At 44.0% G+C, this 20,540-nt stretch overlaps 1 protein-coding gene across 2 annotated transcripts in view; it reads right to left on the bottom strand.

The window, feature by feature from the left end:
- Positions 1-6,244, bottom strand: part of Rbm46 (RNA binding motif protein 46) — a 31,986-nt gene extending 25,742 nt beyond the window's left edge. For both annotated transcript variants that reach the window (XM_004655880.2, XM_004655881.2), the window contains exons 1-3: positions 6,097-6,244; positions 4,607-5,074; positions 3,145-3,927 (exon numbers count right to left, since the gene is read on the bottom strand). In XM_004655880.2, the coding sequence (XP_004655937.1) occupies positions 3,145-3,927; positions 4,607-5,074; positions 6,097-6,244 (1,399 nt within the window). The remainder of the gene's footprint in view (positions 1-3,144; positions 3,928-4,606; positions 5,075-6,096) is intronic.
- Positions 6,245-20,540: the final 14,296 nt, after the last annotated feature.

The raw sequence follows: 20,540 nt of genomic DNA, 5'->3' as shown, positions 1-20,540 counted from the left end.
TGCTTTAGCTATATTAGAAATATACCTTTAAATTGATTGTCAAATACTTTAAATCAAGATCAAGAGCAGAAGTCAAATATCTGATTTCTACCACTCATTTGGGTGCCTATTATCCCTAAAGGACTGTTTTTTCAAAGCACCAATTATGGTCATTTAAGAGTGTAACGTCTTTTGTTCCCCCTTTGAGTTTTTAAACTTGAAAAATGGAGTTAGTAAATTAAAATTTCTATGGACAATTAAAAGTGTATACCTAGAGATCGGGGGGGGGGGAAGCAAAATAATTGCTTATATAATAACATTCAGTAGTCACCAAGGTGACCAAGGTCAGGTTGGGCATAGTGCAGTAGTGGAAAGCTGCTTTAACATGTCATTTAAAAAACCACCACAGATAAATATGGACAATGGCTGAAATAAACACCAAATTGAAAAGATTCATGAAAAGTATCCAGGTAAGTTGCTTTTAAGAAAACTTACTATGTGCAAAAAAATCTTACAAGGCCAATTTTACCATCTAGACAATTAAAAAGTTCTGGAAAGTCTTTTTTTTTATTATTTTCCAAAAACAGGGCTAAAAGACTTAATATATAAAGAGCTCTATTTGAAGGATTCTACAAACCAGTAACAGCCAATCAAAACCTCAGGAAAGTTCTCTGCTTGAAACACTTAGTAGGACCTGAAGGCATCAATGGTAACTCTAGGTGCATTCTGCTGCCAACCCTTAACTTTTACTTAAGGAAAATGTGTATTTTTTTTTTAAGCACCAACCAGGGGCTGGAGAATGGCTAAGCATTTAAGGCGCCTGCCTGCAAAGCCAAAGGACCTCGGTTCAATTCCCCAGGACCTATGTAAACCAGATGTACAAGTTGGTGGATGCATCTGGAGTTCATTTGTAGAGGCCCTGGCATACCCCTTCCCCCCCCCCCTCTCTCTCTCTCTCTCACTCTGCCTCTTTCCCTCTCTTGAATAAAAAATAAAATATTAAAAAATAATAAAAGCACCATCCCTTTGAGATCTGTCACTAGCTGATCCAGTGCTACTGGAGCGAAGTTGGAAGATGCTCCTGGTGTTACTACTTGGTCTAGTCTGAGCCTGTCACGTGGCAACACAGCCTCCTGTCTGAGAAACTCCCCACCCTGCTTAGTAACTTTCCAAAGTCTCACAGACTTTCTGATCAGATTCAAAGGTTACTAATCTCAAGAAAGCTTTTCTGCTTTCTTGACTCACCCCATTCTTTAGTTGCCTAAAAAATGCGTTCAACTTCCTTCCCTAGTCAGGCACAATAAGCATTTTTTGTTACTCTCCCTACTCAAGACCTCAGGCCTGGTAGGACTATGTCCAAATAAGCTCTAGGATATAATCCAATTTTTTCCTCACTTTTGCAGTTCTGGGCATTGAGTCAGGGCTTTGTGCTTTACCACTGAGCTACATCTCCAACCGTCAAGTCCTGTATTTTGATCCTGACTTTATGACTTCTTCCCTGAGTGATGGAGAGACTGGAGAAATACAAATCACTCAATTTTTAATTTAGCACCATTGTTACAAAATTGATAAAATCTGAAATGACTAGAGGAATGTGCATGTGCCCTCAAAATATTTAATGTATGAAACCCACTTTTATCCTTAACTAACCAAATCCAGGTCAGGACGGCTTCATCTTTACTGACAGTGACAAGGTCAGTAGCAGTGAACCGTGGCCACATACGAGTAAAGCACCCAATGCAGGAGGGAGTCAAAGCTAACAGTCAGTGGCTGACTGTGGAACCTGATCTTCACTCTATGAAAACCAGATGGGTAAACCATACCTCCACAGAAACCTCCGCTTTCAGATAAGACATAAGTAATTTTAAGTTGATGACATAAATTTTTTCCAAATTACCAATGAACATCAGACACACACATACCTCGAGGAAAACTCACTCAGAAAGCAACTGCCTAAGTCCCAAGTGAAACAAATATTTTGACTATTTTTTATCTAAGACCTCTAACTCCAGTCATTTGCTTGCCACCTAGTTTACATGCACTTTACTTATAAAAAAAAAAACCTTTATTTCATGCATAAAAACATAATTTATCTATGAATCTGTACTTTTAAGTGACTGTTAAATACCAAGAATCTCCAAGCTGTTGAGAGGCCACTAAGGAAATGTTTCCTGGAAGGACCTACCTTCAGTGCTGAAATACTGACGAGATCTCCACATCACAATCCCCTAACATACCTCCATGCCACAGGACTACAACGACAGACAAGCACCAGAAGATGACCAGATGGCCTTCACTTGAGGTGAGCCTCTAGCTTCTGCCTCCCAAGTGCAGACACTGTAAGTGGGCCACTCCACACCCACCAAGTCTCCCCTGACAGGGGTGTTTTTATAGACTACTTTTCTTGAAAATAATTGAGAATGCCATCTTAATTAGGCATGTATCAAAGCTAGTGTCTTCCTGTGCCTTAATCTTTCTTTTTGTTTTGGTTGTTCAAGATAGGGTCTCACTCTAGCTCAGGCTGACCTGGAATTCACTAGGTAGTCTCTCTGGCTTTGAACTCACAGCAATTCTCCTACCTCTGCCTTCTGAGTGCTGGGATTAAAGGCATGCGCCACCATACCCAGGTTCTGTGCACTAATCTTTAATCATCTCTACAATGCTTGAGAAATCTAGTTCTTTATAAGCACAGTATTCTTCAAAAGAATCGTTAACAACATCTTTTAATGATGCCTTTTGTCTTTTATGAGTTATAATGACAAATTTCCAGATTGCTGAGCATAAGGCTGTGTCTACTTATTATTGATTTTATGAATCTCTATACCCCCAGGCAGACATCATCAGGACTTAGAGGGAAATTTAAAAATTAGTTCACATAACAAATCCTGTAACTTTCATAGAAATTTTTATTGAGTCAGGATTAGTCATTACACAAATAATAAGGTAATGAAATAGGGTCTAACCTCTATAGTAAATCAAAACCAAAATTTCCCTCCAGGTAAACAAAGCTTGAGAAGTTACATATAGGAAAAATATACAGGAGCCAAGATTCAACAAGTTTACCCGAAATTCATAGACGGACATATATGCATATTTAGCACTCAGTTGAGAATTCAAAGCCAACAGATGTTTTGAATCTCACCACTGAAGCATTTCTACACTTACCCAGGTGAAGTAGTGTAAACTGCGCAGCCAGCTCCTTGGCATCTTCCAAGGTGGTGCAGAGCTTGTCCGGCATGAAGTAACTCTGGGAGCCATTTGCAATAGCAGGAATCACTATTTTATAGACCAAGAGTACTTTTCCATCCTGACTGGTAGTTGAATAGAGATAATATTCTGGTGGCGCCCAATTATTTTTATTGCAGTAATAATCTAAATGTGTCACTGCAGAATTAAAATGACTGGACTTTAAAGAATACATACTAATTGGAGTAAGCTTTGTTCCAGGAAAAAAAGGGTAAGTGCATCTTTCAACTTCCGGGGGGCCTGGGCTATGCTGACCATTGAGCCGAGCAGGAAGGCTTGGCGTCTTGCCTAACGTTTTGGAGTGGCCTTCTTCTTTGTTGGCATAGACAAGCAGGTTTTCAGAGTTGGGGCTCAGCTGGCCATTAAGGTGCTGCCGCCACGAGTTTTCCTTGTTCGCCGGCTTTGCCAGAGTTACCTCGATACTGGCTCCGTCAATGCATTTTCCGTTCATGACAGACATGGCAGCTACTGCATCTTCACGGTTGAAAAAATGAACAAAAGCATAATCTCTAAGTTTCTTTACTCGCTCAACAGCACCAGGCTTGAATTTATTGAACTCTGCTTTAATTGTTTCCTCTGTGGTTGAGATCATTAAATTTCTTACATAGAGAACTTTAACTCTCTGCATGGTCTCCTCATCAACTTCCTTCTCTGGATCAGCCCAGTCTACCTGGATGGTATGGCCCCATAGTTGGAAAGTTCCTACAAAAAAAGGGAATGTACTGATTTGAGAGATACTTAAAACACTGACTAAGATTAGAGTTACATAAGACCATTTCTCCAAATAAATAAAAACTCAGCCCGTATCACTATCTGGAAGCACTTATGTCCTACTCACCTATCATTGTTTTACTAACACAAATCTAGTTTATGGCAGTCAATATGACAAAACACTTTACAGCTATTCCAAGCATTAAGTCCATCCCTTGTAAATTTCATTTAAATAATAATTAACAGCTCAGTTAAAGTGTGTGTGTGAGCCGGGCGTGGTGGCGCATGCCTTTAGTCCCAGCACTTGGGAGGCAGAGGTAGGAGGATCGCCGTGAGTTCAAGGCCACCCTGAAACTCCTTAATGAATTCCAGGTCAGCCTGGGCTACAGTGAGACCCTACCTCAAAAAAAAAAAAAAGTGTGTATGTGTGTATACATGTTATGTGTGTATGTATGTGTGTATATATATATATATATATATATATATATATATATATATATATATCTGATAATGCTTTAGTTGGCATCAATTTGTGTTTTACAATCATTTATTTGACTTCCTGTCTAGGTGGTGTCACACATTTTGTCCGTGGTGACTTATGCTGCTCTGCCACTTCCCCACAGCTACAATGGGGCTAGCATGTCAAAGTAACCTGAGACGTTTTGTGTACCTGGGATGAGTTTTCTCCTGGCCATGGCAGCAGCTCTGTGAGATTCATATTCAACGAATGCAAAACCACGATTTTTGGTCTTATCAGTTGCACTTGGATAAACAATAACATCTACAACTCCTTCTGTAACTTTCTTCATTTCATCCAAAATTTCTTCCTTCTTCTTTTCTTTGGGAATTGCTCCGATAAATAATCTGCAATTATCCAAGCTTACACACACACCAATGAACTTCCCTGGTCGAATCTCATAATTATTGAGAATTCTGATGGCTAACTGGGCTTCTTCTTTTGTAGTGTACATCACAAATGCATAGCCTCGGTTTTCACCACTAAATTCCATCATCAGTCGAAACTCATAGATCTTCCCAGCTCTTTCAAATACAGGAACTAATTCATCCTCATACATATCACGAGGTATTTTTCCTACAAAAACCTCACAGCCTCTAGGTGGAGGTGGGCCTTCCCAGCCTGAAAGACAGAGATACATAAGCGACCTGAAACATTAGCACTCAAGAGATATACTCATTACAAGGTGGCTACCAGCCTCCTATGTGCCATGCCCTGTTCTAAGTGGTGGGGATACAATGCTAAATAAAATGAAGTCCCTACCCTCAGGAATGTATTTCAACAAAGTTCTAGAAGACAGTAAGAAAAAGATTAAGTGATACAAAGATTTAGTCCCAAAAGAGGCGTTCTCTTCGATAAAGTAGTCAGATAAATCTCTGAGCACAAGCGGTCTGAACACTCACCGCAAAGCAACATGGGAATGAGCTACAAGGATGACGGGGAGGCTCGGGAAGAGAAAGCAAGGCAAACTGCCGCTGAGGTGTGCCAGAGGGTGGAGAAGAGCTAGCAGTACCACAGAGGTAACTAGAAACCAGAACTATGTGCAGAATACTCAATGGAGAGTTTGAGCAAAGCAACTGCACAAGCTATTGGAAGCTAAGGCATCCATCATACCTGTTCATTGTTTGAATCTGATTATAAAAACATCATTCCTCTCTACTCAGTCATCTTTCAAATTTTTTACCAACTGAGTTCCCTTAAATATCAACATTTACACCTTTCCTTACTGCTCTAATAATTTTTTTTTTTATTCTGCTTATTTGCAAACAAAGAGCGGGGGGGGGGGGTAACACAGAGAGAAAAGGCACACCAGAGCCTCTAGCCACCACAAACGAACTCCAGATGCACGCACACCCTGGGCATATGGCTTTATATGCGTACTGGGATATGAAACCCAGGTCATCAGACTTTGCCATAAGCACCTTAATCTTTTCTTAATATAACCTAACTTGTTTCTCAACGCCTTCTTAAAGCAGGACCAGTATTGAAAAATGTATAGATAAGACATGTACAGAATTTGTAGTTTACCTTCCTCACCAAAAACCACCATAAAGATGTTATGGCCATTACAGGAGAAGAGGCACTGACTGAACGATGTCTCATCTGCTAAAGCCTTAACTTACAACACACAAACAAATCCATACCTGGGGGAGGACCACCAAATTTCCTCTGCCCATTTTCTTGAACCATGCTGTAGCCAGTCTTTTCCATCAAAGCCAGCAATGCAGCTTCATTCTGGGCACCAGTTCGGACTTTACATCCACTTGTTCCATCTATGATTTCTTCATTCATGGCTGTAGTTCCTGAAACGAAGCGAATCACAACGAGTAGGTGACAGTGCGCCCAGAATCCGTGCAGCTCGTCTCTCTCTTTGGATTACATAAAATCAAGGACAAGTGAGGCTGTGTCCTGTGATCACACTTCTCTCAGCCTTTCCAGGGTCTGCTTCCTCCCTACAGGAGCAGCTTCACACCGTGTTTACGTCACTCATCACTGTTACAAGACGCAAGCTACATTTAAAAGGAGGCCAAACTGAAAAGACAGGACAGGACTGCGTAACAGACTGAGAGGCAAGAAGAAAGTCAAAAGAGGAGCAAATGACACTGTCGTCCATACCTCTTTGATCACTGCCCATCTACACAGGCCAGGGCGTACATTGCTTTATTATGTGGGTCAACAGGAACTTTGCAAGTATCACATTTTGTAGACATGTGGACCAGAGAGCCAACATTATTCACTTCCTCAGCCATCCTCAAGAGCTTCACAAGCCTCTACAGACTGATCAGCTGTCTGCGATAATCAGCTTCGGCCTCTGCTCATAATTACTAGAAGTTAACAGGGAGCGGAAAGGGAAGCAACCACTGGTCATCTAAGCAGAAAGAGGAGCATGTGTGACTCAGTCCTGCAGCATTTGATGGGCAGGACCCTCCGGCTACTGCGTTGAGAAGTCACAGAAGGATAAGGCAGAAACAGCCCAGTGAGACGACTATTAACAGACTACTCTTAATGCAGGTGAGAGATGATGGCGCCTTGCATCAAAGTTGAGGTGCAAAGGTGTGGTAGGTTGAACGTATGTTCTCCAGTGACTAAAAACATGTTCAGGTAAAACTTGTAAATGGACCTCCAGCTGCCTGGCTGGAGGAGGTGCCACTGGCAGATCCTGAATTCCAGCCCAGCGCTGCAAGGAGCAGGCTGAGCTCTTGGGGGCTGCTTTTGGGTGTTAGTTAGCTGCTGGTGGTGGTTTCTCCCTGTGCCTGGATTTATGAATGGGAGCTAGCTTCTTCCACCATGATGGAACATTCCTTAGATCTGTAACCCTGAAATAAACCTATTCTTCCCTTGTTCTGGGTCTAGTTTGGATGTTCATCCCAGCAGCATGGAGCTGTAAAGGGTAAAGTAGGAACTAGTCTGATTTGAGGGCAGATCTAATAGAATTTCTGACATCAACAGACATGGAGAGTCCAGTGAAGTCATGATGAAAACACAACCTTGGCTTAAACAGTAAGAATCATAACATGAAGAAGGGTGAACAGAATGGACTTGGGGAGGGCGGTAAAAATCAGAGTCAAGTTTTTGAGATGTTAAATTTGAGTATATGTGAAATGATCAACCAAAATTCATACAAGGTCCCAAAAGCAATTTTGAGTACAAGCCAAATACAAGACCACAGAAGTGGTATATATCATGCTTTATTAGACATCCTATGCATTTTGTAAAAAAGACAATGGAATGGCAACACAACTCTAGCAAACGTATATTATGAGAAAATTTAGCTTTCCACATCATGCGAAACTTAAGTCTTTCAGGAAAAGCCAGTAATGTAGAGTCTTAAAAAACCTTTTATTTATTTATTTGGGCTGGAGAGATGGCTTAGCGGTTAAGCGCTTGCCTGTGAAGCCTAAGGACCCCTGGTTCAAGGCTCGGTTCCCCAGGTCCCACGTTAGCCAGATGCACAAGGGGGCGCACGCGTCTGGAGTTCGTTTGCAGAGGCTGGAAGCCCTGGCGTGCCCATTCTCTCTCTCTCTCCCTCTGTCTTTCTCTCTGTGTCTGTCGCTCTCAAATAAATAAATAAATATAATTTTAAAAATTCTGTAAAAAAGTTAAAAAAAACCTTTTATTTATTTATTTGAGAGAGACAGAGAATGGGTGTGCCAGGGCCTCTAGCCACAGTGAACCAACCACAGATGAATGTGCATCAAGCTTTACATGGGTGCTAGGGAATTGAACCTGGGTCCTTTGGCTTTGCAGGCAAGTGCCTTAACTACTAAGACATCTCTCCAGCCCTAGATTTTTTTTTTAACGTGAAATAGTTCTAACTTAAAAACTGGAAATTGCAAAAACAGACTTCCCATGACTCAATCTGAACTGTCTTGAACACTTAGTACACCACAGGTACTAAGCAACCATGTGCTGGATGCACGCCCAACAGAAACTCAGAGAAACATTCAGTAGGCTTCATGCTGTGTTGGAAGTAGTATGAAGCTGGAATCATCTTTCTGCAGAGGGGTTGTTGTGGGCTAAATATAGAAAACATTCCAGATCCTGCCAAAGAAGAATACATTCACTACAAGACCAATTGTGTATAAAGATTTTTAAAATAAACATATACATACTCATGGGTACTTGTACATACATGAAACTGTGGAGCAATTTACAAGAAACTTAAAAAATGTCATCACTTGAGTGTTAACAGAAAAATTAGAAATGCATCCAAGCGCTGAACCCTGTATGCATGCTGCAAAAGCAGGCCCCTGCTCCGGCTTCCTGATGGAACGGCCCCTAGTCCCCATCTCCTGGATCAACTGTTGCACAGGGTGTGCTGCACACATGGAGTAGGCCTGAGCTCCTGGTTCACTCCCCACCTCCCAGTTCCCTGGTCCCGGAACCCCTGCTGCTGGCGCGGGGCGGCCTGACCCTGCGTGCATGCTGCAGGAGCAGGAGCAAGCCTCTTGGTCCACCTTCCTCATCAACCTTCCCCTGGGTCCCACCTCCAGGATCCCCTGCTCCAGAGAGCATGCACACAGGGTGAGTAGGCCACAGCTCCCGGTTCATTCCCCACCTCCCAGTTTCCTGCACTCCTGCTCTTGGCTTTGGGTGGCCTGAACCCTGCATGTGCTGTGGAAGCAGGCCCTTTGTGCTGGTTTCCCGGCTAACTGGTCCCTGGGTCCCCAAATCCAGGTTCCCTTGAGCCAGAGGGGGGCACAGGTCACTTTGGAAGCTGACCACTTGCCCCTGGCTCCTCAGCTTCCCAATCCCTGGTTCCCCAGCCCCTGACCCTCCCCCCTCCCGCCCCCGCCTCCCAGTTTCTCAGGTTCCTTTGATGTACTTGCCATCTCCATAATGTGTGCATCTGCAGTTAAAACCCCATGGCACGCCAATCTGGTTCACAATTAAGACAGAACACCCACTGACGATACTAGAAAGACAAATACTGGGCTGGAGAGATGGCTTAGTGGTTAAGCACTTGCCAGTGAAGCCTAAGGACCCCGGTTCGAGGCTCGGTTCCCCAGGTCCCACATTAGCCAGATGCACAAGGGGGCGCACGTGTCTGGAGTTCGTTTGCAGTGGCTGGAAGCCCTGGCGCGCCCATTCTCTCTCTCTCCCTCTATCTGTCTTTCTCTTTGTGTCTGTCACTCTCAAATAAATAAAATTTTAAAAAAAGAAAAAGACAAATACTAGCTTCCTTTTCAATAAAATGAAGACTTCTACCCCAAGATGCTTAGACCACAACACACACACACTAATGAAAGTCAGAAAACTGAGAGATCTCCTCTAAGGATGCCTAGGCCACAATGGAAGCCTCCAATGAAATCACAGAGAAAAAAACAGAAATGGAATCCCAAAATGAAAACAAAACAAACTACGTGACCCTAATCAAAAGAATTGCTGAAACTGGAAGAAAACTATGAAAAAAAAAAGGATAATAGCATAAATGAAATTGTGCAGAACTGTCTCTTCTAGCACTCAGCTTTGGTCACTAGGTTTAAGTTAATTAAAGAAAACCAAAAAGAGCTTCAAAAGAGAGATAAATTAATTAAAGGTAAGGCAACAAATAGAGGATCTCAAGAGCCTCGTGAATTCAAAGCCAACAGGGATTTCAGCGTCACACACATAAGATCATGTTAAAACAATATGGAGAATAGCAAAGTATGAGATTTAGTTTTAAGGAAAGAGATTAAAAAGTAAATTCTCTCTAATATACTAGCTTATTATAAAGGCTACGTACTTGCTAGAAGAGTAACATGAATAAATATGGCTCAGTTCCCATTTGACACAAATCAAGTCATCAAACCCCACTAAGATACAGGCAGCCGAGCCCTGCAGGTAATCACAGGACAGACATGCAAGCGACAATGTGAAGGGCCTTCACATTTAAGTACTAACATACACTTTCATTAACTTTGGGCACCTCAACAAATTATAAAATATACATTTTCATATTTGAAGACCCTTTCAAAGAGAATGAAAAACAAACACAAATCATGCACAACGTAAAATAATTATGTATTTATAGGAATTTTTATCATCTGTATTATACTCAAACTTCATCTCCCATTAAACTTTTAAGACTGGGAATGTGAACACTATGTAAAGCTTACTGTTTTAAGACTTAAGTGGAATTTTAAAATTGTAACATCATAATAACGTTTTCTCAACACACATTTTATCTTTGTAGCATACACCGTATGGATGCTCATTCCACGTTATTGGTTCAGCTGTTACTGAGCACAGTGTATGAGACTGTGGGCCCTCAGTCAACACAGATGCTGACAAACTTTAATTGACTTGACTTGCATTATAGCAACTCACTTACAAAAAGAAGGGCTTATGGGAGGAGAATGGGACCAACCACATGGTAAGTCCATACACCAAATTTTCTAATGAATAAAAAGATAGAGGACTTCCAGTTAAGATGGTGGCCTAAGAACCATGCAGCTTAGGAGAGAAAAAGCCAAAATTAAAAAAAATAAAAAACAGAAAAATACACTCTTCTACTCAAAAGTGAGGTGTATAAAAAATTACCAACTGCAGCAGGGAAGTAAGAGAGATCCAGGGCGTCTCGAGCCCTCACAGGCAGGCAGACGCGGCTGCAGCAGCGGCACCAGGCCCGCTGCGCTGGGCCACAGCTGCCAGGCTCCGCCTGAGCCACCGGAAAAGCCAGGTGAGGGGATTCTCCACTCACACCAGAGCTCTTCGCACTCTCACGAAATGTGAAGCATTGGTGTGGGTCTGGCAAAATTCACCAGTGAATCCATCTGGGTCTGGACTTTCTTTAGTTGGCACATTTTTGATAACTACTGCGATCTCCATACCAACAACAATGCTTCTTAAACTTTTCCATAAAAGATAAAAAGAAAGAATCCTACCAAACTCCTTCTATGAAGCCAGCATCACCCTGATACCAAAACCAGGCAAAGACAGAACAAAGAAAGAAAATTGCAGACCAATCTCCCTCATGACTATAGATGCAAAAACTCTCAACAGAATACTGACAAACAGAATACAAGAATGTATCAGAAAGATCATTCACCCTGACCAAGTAGACTTTATACCAGAGATTCAGGGATGGTTCAACATACACAAATTGATAAATGTAATACATTAGATAAATGGACTGAAGGACAAAATTCACATAATCATCTCATTAGATTCAGAAAAAGCATTTGATAAAATCCAACATCCCTTCAAGATAAAAGTCCTACAGGGACTGGGAATAGAAGCAACATATGTCAGCATAATAAAGAATATTTATGACAAGCCTACAGCCAACATATACTAAATGGGTAAAAACATGAAACTTTTCCACTAAATTTAGGAACAATACAGGATGTTGTGGTGGTTTGATTCAGGTGGCCCCCATAAACTTAGGTGTTCTGAATGCTAGGTTCCCAGCTGATGGAGATTTGGGAATTAACGCCTCCTGGAAGGAGGTGTATTGTTGGGAGCGGGCTTATGGGTGTTATAGCCACTTTCCCCTTGCCAGTGTTTAGCACACCCTCCTATTGCTGTGGTCTACCTTATGTTGGCCAGGGGATGATTCCACCCTCTGCTCATGGCACAATTTTTCCCTGCCATCATGGAGCTTCCCCTCGAGCCTGCAAGCCAAAAATAAATCTCTTTCCCAGAAGCTGCTCTTGGTCGGATGATTTATACCAACAATGAGAACCGGACTGCAACAGATGTCCACTGTCCCCCTTTACTACAGTACTAGAAGTCTTAGCCATAGCAGTAAGGCAAGAGACACACATAAAAGGGATACAAATTGGAAAGGAGGAAGTCGTTATCATTATTTGAAGATGACGTATTCTATACATAATGGACCCTAAAGACTCTACCAGCAAATTGTCAGAGCTGACAAATACCTACAGCCATGTTGCAGGATATAAAATAAACACAAGAGAAATCAGTAGATTTCCTATATGCTAACAACAAACACACAGAGGATGAAATCAGAGAAGCACTCCCATTCACAATTGCATCAAAAATAAAAAATAAAGTACTTTGGAATAAACTTAACTAAGGAAGTGAAGGATCTCTACAATAAAATCTTTAAAACACTCAAGCAAGAAATTGCAGAAGACATCCCTTGTTCTTGGATCAGAAGAATCACTATTGTGAAAATGGCAATTTTACCAAAAGCAATCTATACATTTAATACAATCACCATCAAAATTCCAATGGCATTCTTCAGGGAAATAGAAAAAACAATCCAAAAATTCATTTGGAAGCACAAAAAAATATTGAATATCTAAAACAATATTGAGAACAAAAATAAGGCTGGTGGTATCACCATACCTGATTTTAACCTATACTACAGAGCCATGCTAACAAAAACAGCATGATACTGGCACAAAAACAGACATGTAGATCAATGGAACAGAACAGAGGACCCAAATGTAAGTCTGGGTAACTACACCTACCTGATATTCAACAAAAATGCCAGAAGTACTCATTGAAGAAAAAAACAGCCTCTTCAGCAAATGGTGCTGGAAAACTGCATATGGATCTGTAGAAGGATGAAAATAGATCCTTCTCTCTCTCTCCATGCACAAGAATTAAGTCCAAATGGATTAAAGACCTTAAAATCAGACCTGAAACTCAAACTGCTAAAGGAAAAAGTAGGGGAAACCCTTCAACATATTGGTCTTGGAAAAGACTTTTTGAATATAACCCCAATTGCTCAGGCAATAAAACCACAGATTAACCGCTGGGACCTAATGAAATTACAAAGATTTTGTACTGCAAAGGACACTGAATAAAGCAAAGAGGCAACCTACAGAATGGGAAAAAATCTTTGCCAGCTATACATCTGATAGAGGGTTAATATTTAGGATATACAAAGAACTCAAAAATTTAAATAGTAAGAAACCAAACAACCCAAGTAAAAAATGGGATGTGGAACTAAACAGAGTTTTCTCAAAAGAAGAAATACAGATGGCATATAAACATATAAAAAATGCTGTACACCCCTATTCATCAGGGAAATGCAGATTAAAATGACATTGAGATTCCATATCACTCCCATCAGATTGGCTACCATCATGAAAACAAGTGACCATAAATGCTGGCAAGGATGCAGAAAAAGAGGAAGCCTTCTACACTGTTGGTGGGGATGCAATCTGGTCCAACCACTGAGGAGGTTCTTAAGACAGCTAAGAACAGATCTACCATATGACCCAGCTGTAGCACTCCTAGGCATATATCCTAAGGACTCATTACCTTAGAGATACTTGCTCAACCATGTTTATTGCCACTCTGTTCACAATAGCTGGGAAATGGAACCAGCCTAGATGTCCCTGCACTGATGAGTGGATAACGAAGATATGGCACATTTACACAATGGAGTTCTACTCAGCAGTAAGAAAAATGAAATTATGAAATTTGCAGGAAAATGGATGGATCTGGAAATTATACTGAGTGAGGTAACCCAGGTCCAGAAAGCCAAAGGTTGCATGTTCTCTCTCATATGAAGATCCTAGCTATAGATGAATGGACTTCTGTGTCAGTAGGAAGAAATCTCAGTAGGAGAGGCCAGTAAGATAGAAAGGAGATAAAAAGGGAACAAAAAGGAAGGGAGGGGGTACTTAACAGGAATGGTGTTGTATATATGTAAGTAGAAGAATAGATAATTGGGGGTGGAAAGGCCTAAGTGAGCTCAGAGGAAGAGACTGAGTAAAGGTAACGTGGAGGGAGGAGTAATTAAAATCTAAGAGGATATAAGTAAATCATAAGGAAACCTACTTTTTTGGACAATGGAACACTCAGGGGGCCATAGATTGTTAATAGAAAATTTTCAGTGCCAGGGATAGGATACCTTCCAGTGAGCTGTTGGCCAGGGAGGTCCCTGATGCCCCAAAACATTACAGGCCATTGCTATGGCCCTTGGTTTCCTACCAGGAATAGATAGTTAAGACCCTATTGCTGAAGACTCCACATACTTGGGCTGTAAGACCAATAAGAAATCCTGCTAGAACTGAGCCAATAACTTCCTCCACGTAGACCAGCTGATAGAAAGCTGGAAGAAGCCATTCTGCATGCAGTTCAATGGGAGAGAAAGAAATCACCAGTGAAGATACTCAACAGTGGACACTGCAAGCCTTATATTTTGTCAGCCAGGCTAAACCAGCCAATGAGTGCCATTAGTGACACGTCTGTTATGGGGGAATCCAACTGCCCTCTAATTGGACTGGAGGCCCGCTCCATGGGAGGGAATACCTCACTGGTACTGAAAACCTACAACAGGGGTAGTCATGAGCCCTAAGGGTGTACTATCTGCTGTTGTCTGGCTAAATGTATATACCATGCTCATTAAACTGCCCGGTAAGCCCTTCTCTTAATGTGCATACCCATATATTACTAATGCTACTCTCACTTTTGATAGAGAACCTTCACTTTTCAGATGGCAGTGACCTCGGGATGACTCAGAAGGCACCATGGGGCCAAGAAGAAATGATAGAGGAGTGCTCAGCACTAAAATATCTCTATCACACCTTCCAAGGCTCAGGATCCATTGCGAAGGAGGTGGTGAAAAGAATGTAAGAGCCAAAGGAAGGATAGGACTCCCTACACCTTGTTCCTCCAGACACAAAATTGCCTGGATATCCATCCATGACCCCACAGTGCCTGACACTACCTACACAAGACCATCATAAAAGGAGGAAAAGATCATGACATCAAAATTAAAAAGAGACTGATTGAGGTGGGTAGGGAATATGATGGAGATTGGAGTTTCAAAGGGGAAAGTAGGGGGAGGGACGGAATTACCATGGGATATTGTTTACAATCATGAAATTTGTTAATAAAAATGAATTAATTTTTTAAAACGGATAGTGTGTGCTCATGTATACCCAAAGCTAATCCCAAGTAAAACTGTAGCAAAGAATCAGCTTAATTCCACTATAAATTATTCACATTCAAGATTGAGACTGGGAAGATGGATTGGTGGTTAAAGGTGCTTGCTTACAAAGCATGCTGTCCTGGTTCAATTCCTAAACCACCATGTAAGCCAGATGCAAAATATGATGCACAGGCATCTGTTATTTCTTTTCAGATGCAAGAGACCCTGGCACACCCATACAACACCCATACACACACAAACACAGATACTTAAAAAAAAAAGAGTACATTTTATTACAGAAGTGAAACATTTATAAAAAGTTATTATGGGCCAGGCATGGTGGCACACACCTTTAATCCCAGCATTTGTGAGGCAAATCAAAAATTTTTTTGAAAAGTTTAAAAATTAGTAGAGTGTTACAAGCAGAAATTCATTAGGCACTAACAGTAATCTCTCTCTCTAATGGAATGCTGTCACATTTATTAAAACAATATTTTAGGGGCTGGAGAGATGGCTTAGCGGTTAAGCGCTTGCCTGTGAAACCTAAGGACCCCGGTTCAAGGCTCGATTTCCCAGGGCCCACATTAGGCAGATGCGCAAGGGGGCGCATGCACCTGGAGTTCGTTTGCAGTGGCTGGAGGCCCCGGCGCGCCCATTCTCTCTCTTTCCCTCCATCCCCCCCCCCCGTCTGTCACTCTCAAATACATAATTTCTTTAAAAAAAGGATATTTTAAATGTGGATATGAAGCTAAGAATGACAACACTAAGGAAAGCGGAGTCCCAAAGACTCCAAGATGTGTGTAATTCTCAAGTACCCAACTGTGATGATTATATGGGGAAAAAAAAAAAAAGTCTTTCAATATTTAAAAGCCTAGCCGTATATTAATGTGCTTATCCATGCAACATGTTGGCTTCCTAGCGATTACACCATTCCCCAAAGCAAAGTGGGGCGGAGTGGGGAAAAAAAAAAAAAAAAAAAACTAAGTAGAAACTTTGTATGGACACATCAGGCGCGGGCACCATCATTTCCTTCCCTCCCTGCCCCTGTGCCACAGAGGGCCCTCCTCAGTGGGGGCTTGCTGGCATTGACCCTGCGGCAGGTTTTTAAGCGACACCAGCATTTCAAAGGTTCCCATTCCCACCCCCTCTGCTGTATGAGGTAAGATCAGGGCATTTACCGCGGACGTAGACGGTCAAACCTGGAAGAAGGAACTTCAACATGAGCCAAAATGCACCCAGAGAGCAGCAGACCCGCGCCTAACCGAGCCAAGAGGCCGGCCAGCTCCAGGCCCGCCCGGGGCCCGACGCCCAGACCGCTGCGCGCCCACGCCGGGACCTCCGCAGCATCCCCGGCAGGTGCCCGCGGCGCCGCGGAGCGTTTACCGTCCGCGTCCCGCGCGGCGGGTCGGTTGGCGCCGGTCCGCGGCCTCCCTCCACCCCGAGCCCGCCCCGGCGCGCACGAGCGGTCCGTGCGTCTGTCTCTCCGTCCGTCCGCCCGTCCGCCCGACGACGGTGGGCGCGCGCCCCTCACCCGGCAGTCCGGCCGCCCGTCCGTTCCGTCGGGCGAGGGGCTGAGGGGCGGCTCGGCGCTGCGCACGCGCGGACGCAACGTCTCGCCGGGGGCCCCGCGCACGGACGCGGGAGGAGGAAGAGGGGCCGGGGAGCGCGAGCAGGGGCCGCAGCAGCTGGGCCTCGGCCGGAAGGGGCGGGCGAGCGCGGAAGTGCGCGGAGAGCGTGGGCGGAAGGACCCTCGACGGCCACGCGGCGCGAGAGCGTGGGGACCGGGGATGGGGGAGGGAGAGGTAATGGGGGAGGGAGGGGGTACAGGAGGGATGGAGGAATGGAGGAGAGATGGAGGAATGGAGGAGGGAGGGGATGGAGGGAGGATGCAGGGGGTGGAAGGGAGATGGAAGGATGGAGGAGGGAAGGGATGGAGAAATGGAAGGGAGATGGAAGGATGGAGGGAGGCAGAGGATGCAGGGAAGATGGAGGGAATAGAGGGAGGATGAAGGGAGTAGAGGGGGATGGAGGAAAGGAGGAGGGAGGGGATGGAGGGAGGGTGGAGGGGGTGGAGGAATGGAGGGGAGATGGAAGGATGGAGGAGGGAAGGGACAGAGGGAGGATGGAGGGGATGGAGGAGGGAAGGGACAGAGGGAGGATGGAGGGGATGCAGGAGGGAAGGGACAGAGGGAGGATGGGGGGATGCAGGAGGGAGGGTGGAGGGGGATGGGGTGGAGGGGGTGGGACCACAGCAGGCCGGCCCGTGGACGACCCCGGCGGCGAGGCCCGCGTGAGTACGTCGGGTTGGGGTTGCACCCCTACGCAGCCGTTGACCGCCTTTCTGCAATGACCCCGCCGCCCCTCGTCCGCGTCTCACCCCGTCGGGGGTCTTCACGGCTCGGACCTCTTGTCCTGGGACCAACGACACCCCAAACCGCCGCCAGGCCACCGTTTCCGGGGACACCGCGGGCGGGAACGGAGCGAGGTCGGAGGTACAGCGCTCTCGGCGGTCCTCGCGCCTCGCCTCGCCTCGCCTCCCAGCGTCTGCCTCGCGTCCAGCCGGCTCCACGAGGATTGGGGCTCTCCGCCAATCAGCGCCCGGCTCGTGGGCGGGGTCAAGTTTGCATCCAATGAGCGCGCTTGGGGAGTGGAGGGATGGGAGCGACGCGTACGGGAGCCAATTGGGGCGAGAGGAGAGAATTGGGAGGGGTCGTGTGGGTGAGGCTGGGCGGGGCCGGGGGGCGGGGCCGGGGGGCGGGGCGTAGGAGAAGCTGCAGACTGCTTGAAGTCGTTACAAAGTAAACTTTAGCTTGAATTTTGTGTGCTGCTTCGTAAGGCGTAGACGCTTCCTGAAGGTTCTTTTGTCCTGTTCAAGGTTTGAACTGCTAGACACACAGCGTGGCTTGTAAAGCTGCATACTTCTCTGAGCTCAACTTCTCGTGAGCTTGTGAGGTGTAAATGATGCTGACAAGCGGTTGACACTTGGGTGTCGCTGACATCCCAAGACATTAATTCCCGCAGCCCTTGGGCTCCATGGAAGGCCCAAAGCTTCACTGTGGGGAGATGACCTGCAGAAAGCTTAGTTTGCACACAATTGTGGGGTTAATGGGCCCATTGTAGCTCTTGGAAACTGCAGGCTGACACCACCCTTTAGATGGCTGCTACATGTCTCAAAATGTGGCCACAGGCGAGAGCCAAGGGTACCACAGTGCCAGGCAAATGTTTTCTTAAACGTCTCTGCTCTTTTTTTTTAATTTATTTATTTATTTATTTATTTATTTATTTATTTATTTATTTATTTATTTATTTATTTATTTGAGAGCGACAGACACAGAGAGAAAGACAGATAGAGGGAGAGAGAGGGAATGGGCGCGCCAGGGCTTCCAGCCTCTGCAGACGAACTCCAGACGCGTGCGCCCCCTTGTGCATCTGGCTAACGTGGGACCTGGGGACCCGAGCCTCGAACCGGAGTCCTTAGGCTTCACAGGCAAGCGCTTAACCACTAAGCCATCTCTCCAGCCCACGTCTCTGCTCTTTGCTCCATTAATAGCATTTATGCTTAGTGTGTTGCTGAGTGTGGACCAAATGACCACAAAACTAACAAAAAGACCTACTGGTTGTGCGTGTGACTGTGTGTCAGTTCGCCCCCTATCACTCCTTATATTTCTCTCCCTCAACCCAGACCTGCCTTTTTTGTGGTTGTAACCCTAGTCAGCATTAAATAAAAAAAATGTGATTCTCTAGTCTCCACCGAGCCCAAGCACCTCCGGCAGGACGTGGGTGGCTACACTCAGCTGTTTACATGGGTACTGGGGATTCGAACCCTCACTCCCTCCTGCATAAGTGGCTAGTGCTCTTACTCGCTGAGCCGTCCCTTATTACTTTTTTTTCTTCCACTGTTGTAACATTACTATTTGTTATTGCCCTTTTATTTCTTTGAGAATAAACGAGTTACCACGTTCTACATTTTTGTGTTGATGCCTTCTCAAGCATCAGCAGTTAATTCTACATACAATTGTCTTTCCTGTTAGGCTATCTGGAGTGGTGTGAAAACAATTTCTGAGTCTCTGTATGATCCTTAGAAGACTCACTAGGTGGCGATATTTCCTTGCGAGATGTTACAGAGATGTTGGCAGTAGCCAAAAGGGCTGTTAGTTTACATTTCCAGTTTGAGGGCTTTTTTCTCTTCAGAACTCCTTACATCCCCAGTATAAAGAACACTCAAGGGCTGGAGAGATGGCTTAGCGGTTAAGGAGCATGCCTGTGAATCCTAAGGACCCAGCTTCAATTCCCCAGTACCCACCTAAGTCAATTACACAGGTGGTTCATGCATCTGGAGTTTGTTCCCCCTGGTGCATCCATTCTTTCTCTCTGTCTCGCAAATAAATAAAATATGTTTGTCAAAAGGAACACTCAGTAAACAAAAGTTTCTTTAAAAGCTTAAAGTTGCTTTAGATGAGACATTGTTAGACCCTGCCGATGCTGATAGTATATGTCCCTTCAGTAGGTTTCCTTTCAAGCTTTTATTATCTAAAGTTTGTAATCAGACGTATTTTTAAAATTTTTATATCTGTTTATTTATTTGAAAGCAGAGAGAGACAGACATGCACCACTTCTTGAATCTGGCTTGCATGGGTACTGTGGGAAATTGAATCTGGGTCTTTAGGCTTCACAGGCAAACACCTTAACCACAAGCCATCCGTCCAGCCCAGCAGACATATTTTTAAATGCTATAAAAATTATATTTTTCTGCAAGAAAGATTAACATTAACTGTGTTTCTCAAGGTTCTTAGAAAAACATCTAAAACATTTTTGCCACTAGAACTTTTCGAGACTAGATTAGGAACAGGGGGGATGGCTCAACCACTCGCTTGCAAAGCCTGCTGTCTAAGGTTTCAGTCCTCAGCCGCCCCCCAAATCTGGACGGGCATTTGTTTGCAGCACTGATATGCATGTACACATGCACGTGCACACACACACGCAAATAATTTATTTAAAGAATAGATTCCAAATTAGGATTTGCTATAAACACACATGAAAAGGCAATTCAAACGAAAAGGAAAGATCAGCAAAGTGGATGTGTTTTTGGCTAAAGAAGCCAGAACGTAAAACCACAAACAGTAGGAGGGGAGCCTATGGAGAATGGGATGAAAAAATTAACTTAAAAATGGAAGATTGTGAAATATGGTTGATTTCAGTAGTTTGTATTCATGTAAACTTGTTTCCCCACATAAAATACAAAAGCCTTTT

Source organism: Jaculus jaculus, chromosome 12, assembly GCF_020740685.1.
Source record: "Jaculus jaculus isolate mJacJac1 chromosome 12, mJacJac1.mat.Y.cur, whole genome shotgun sequence".
Classification (NCBI taxonomy): domain Eukaryota; kingdom Metazoa; phylum Chordata; class Mammalia; order Rodentia; family Dipodidae; genus Jaculus; species Jaculus jaculus.
This window is presented reverse-complemented; position numbering and strand designations above follow the sequence as displayed.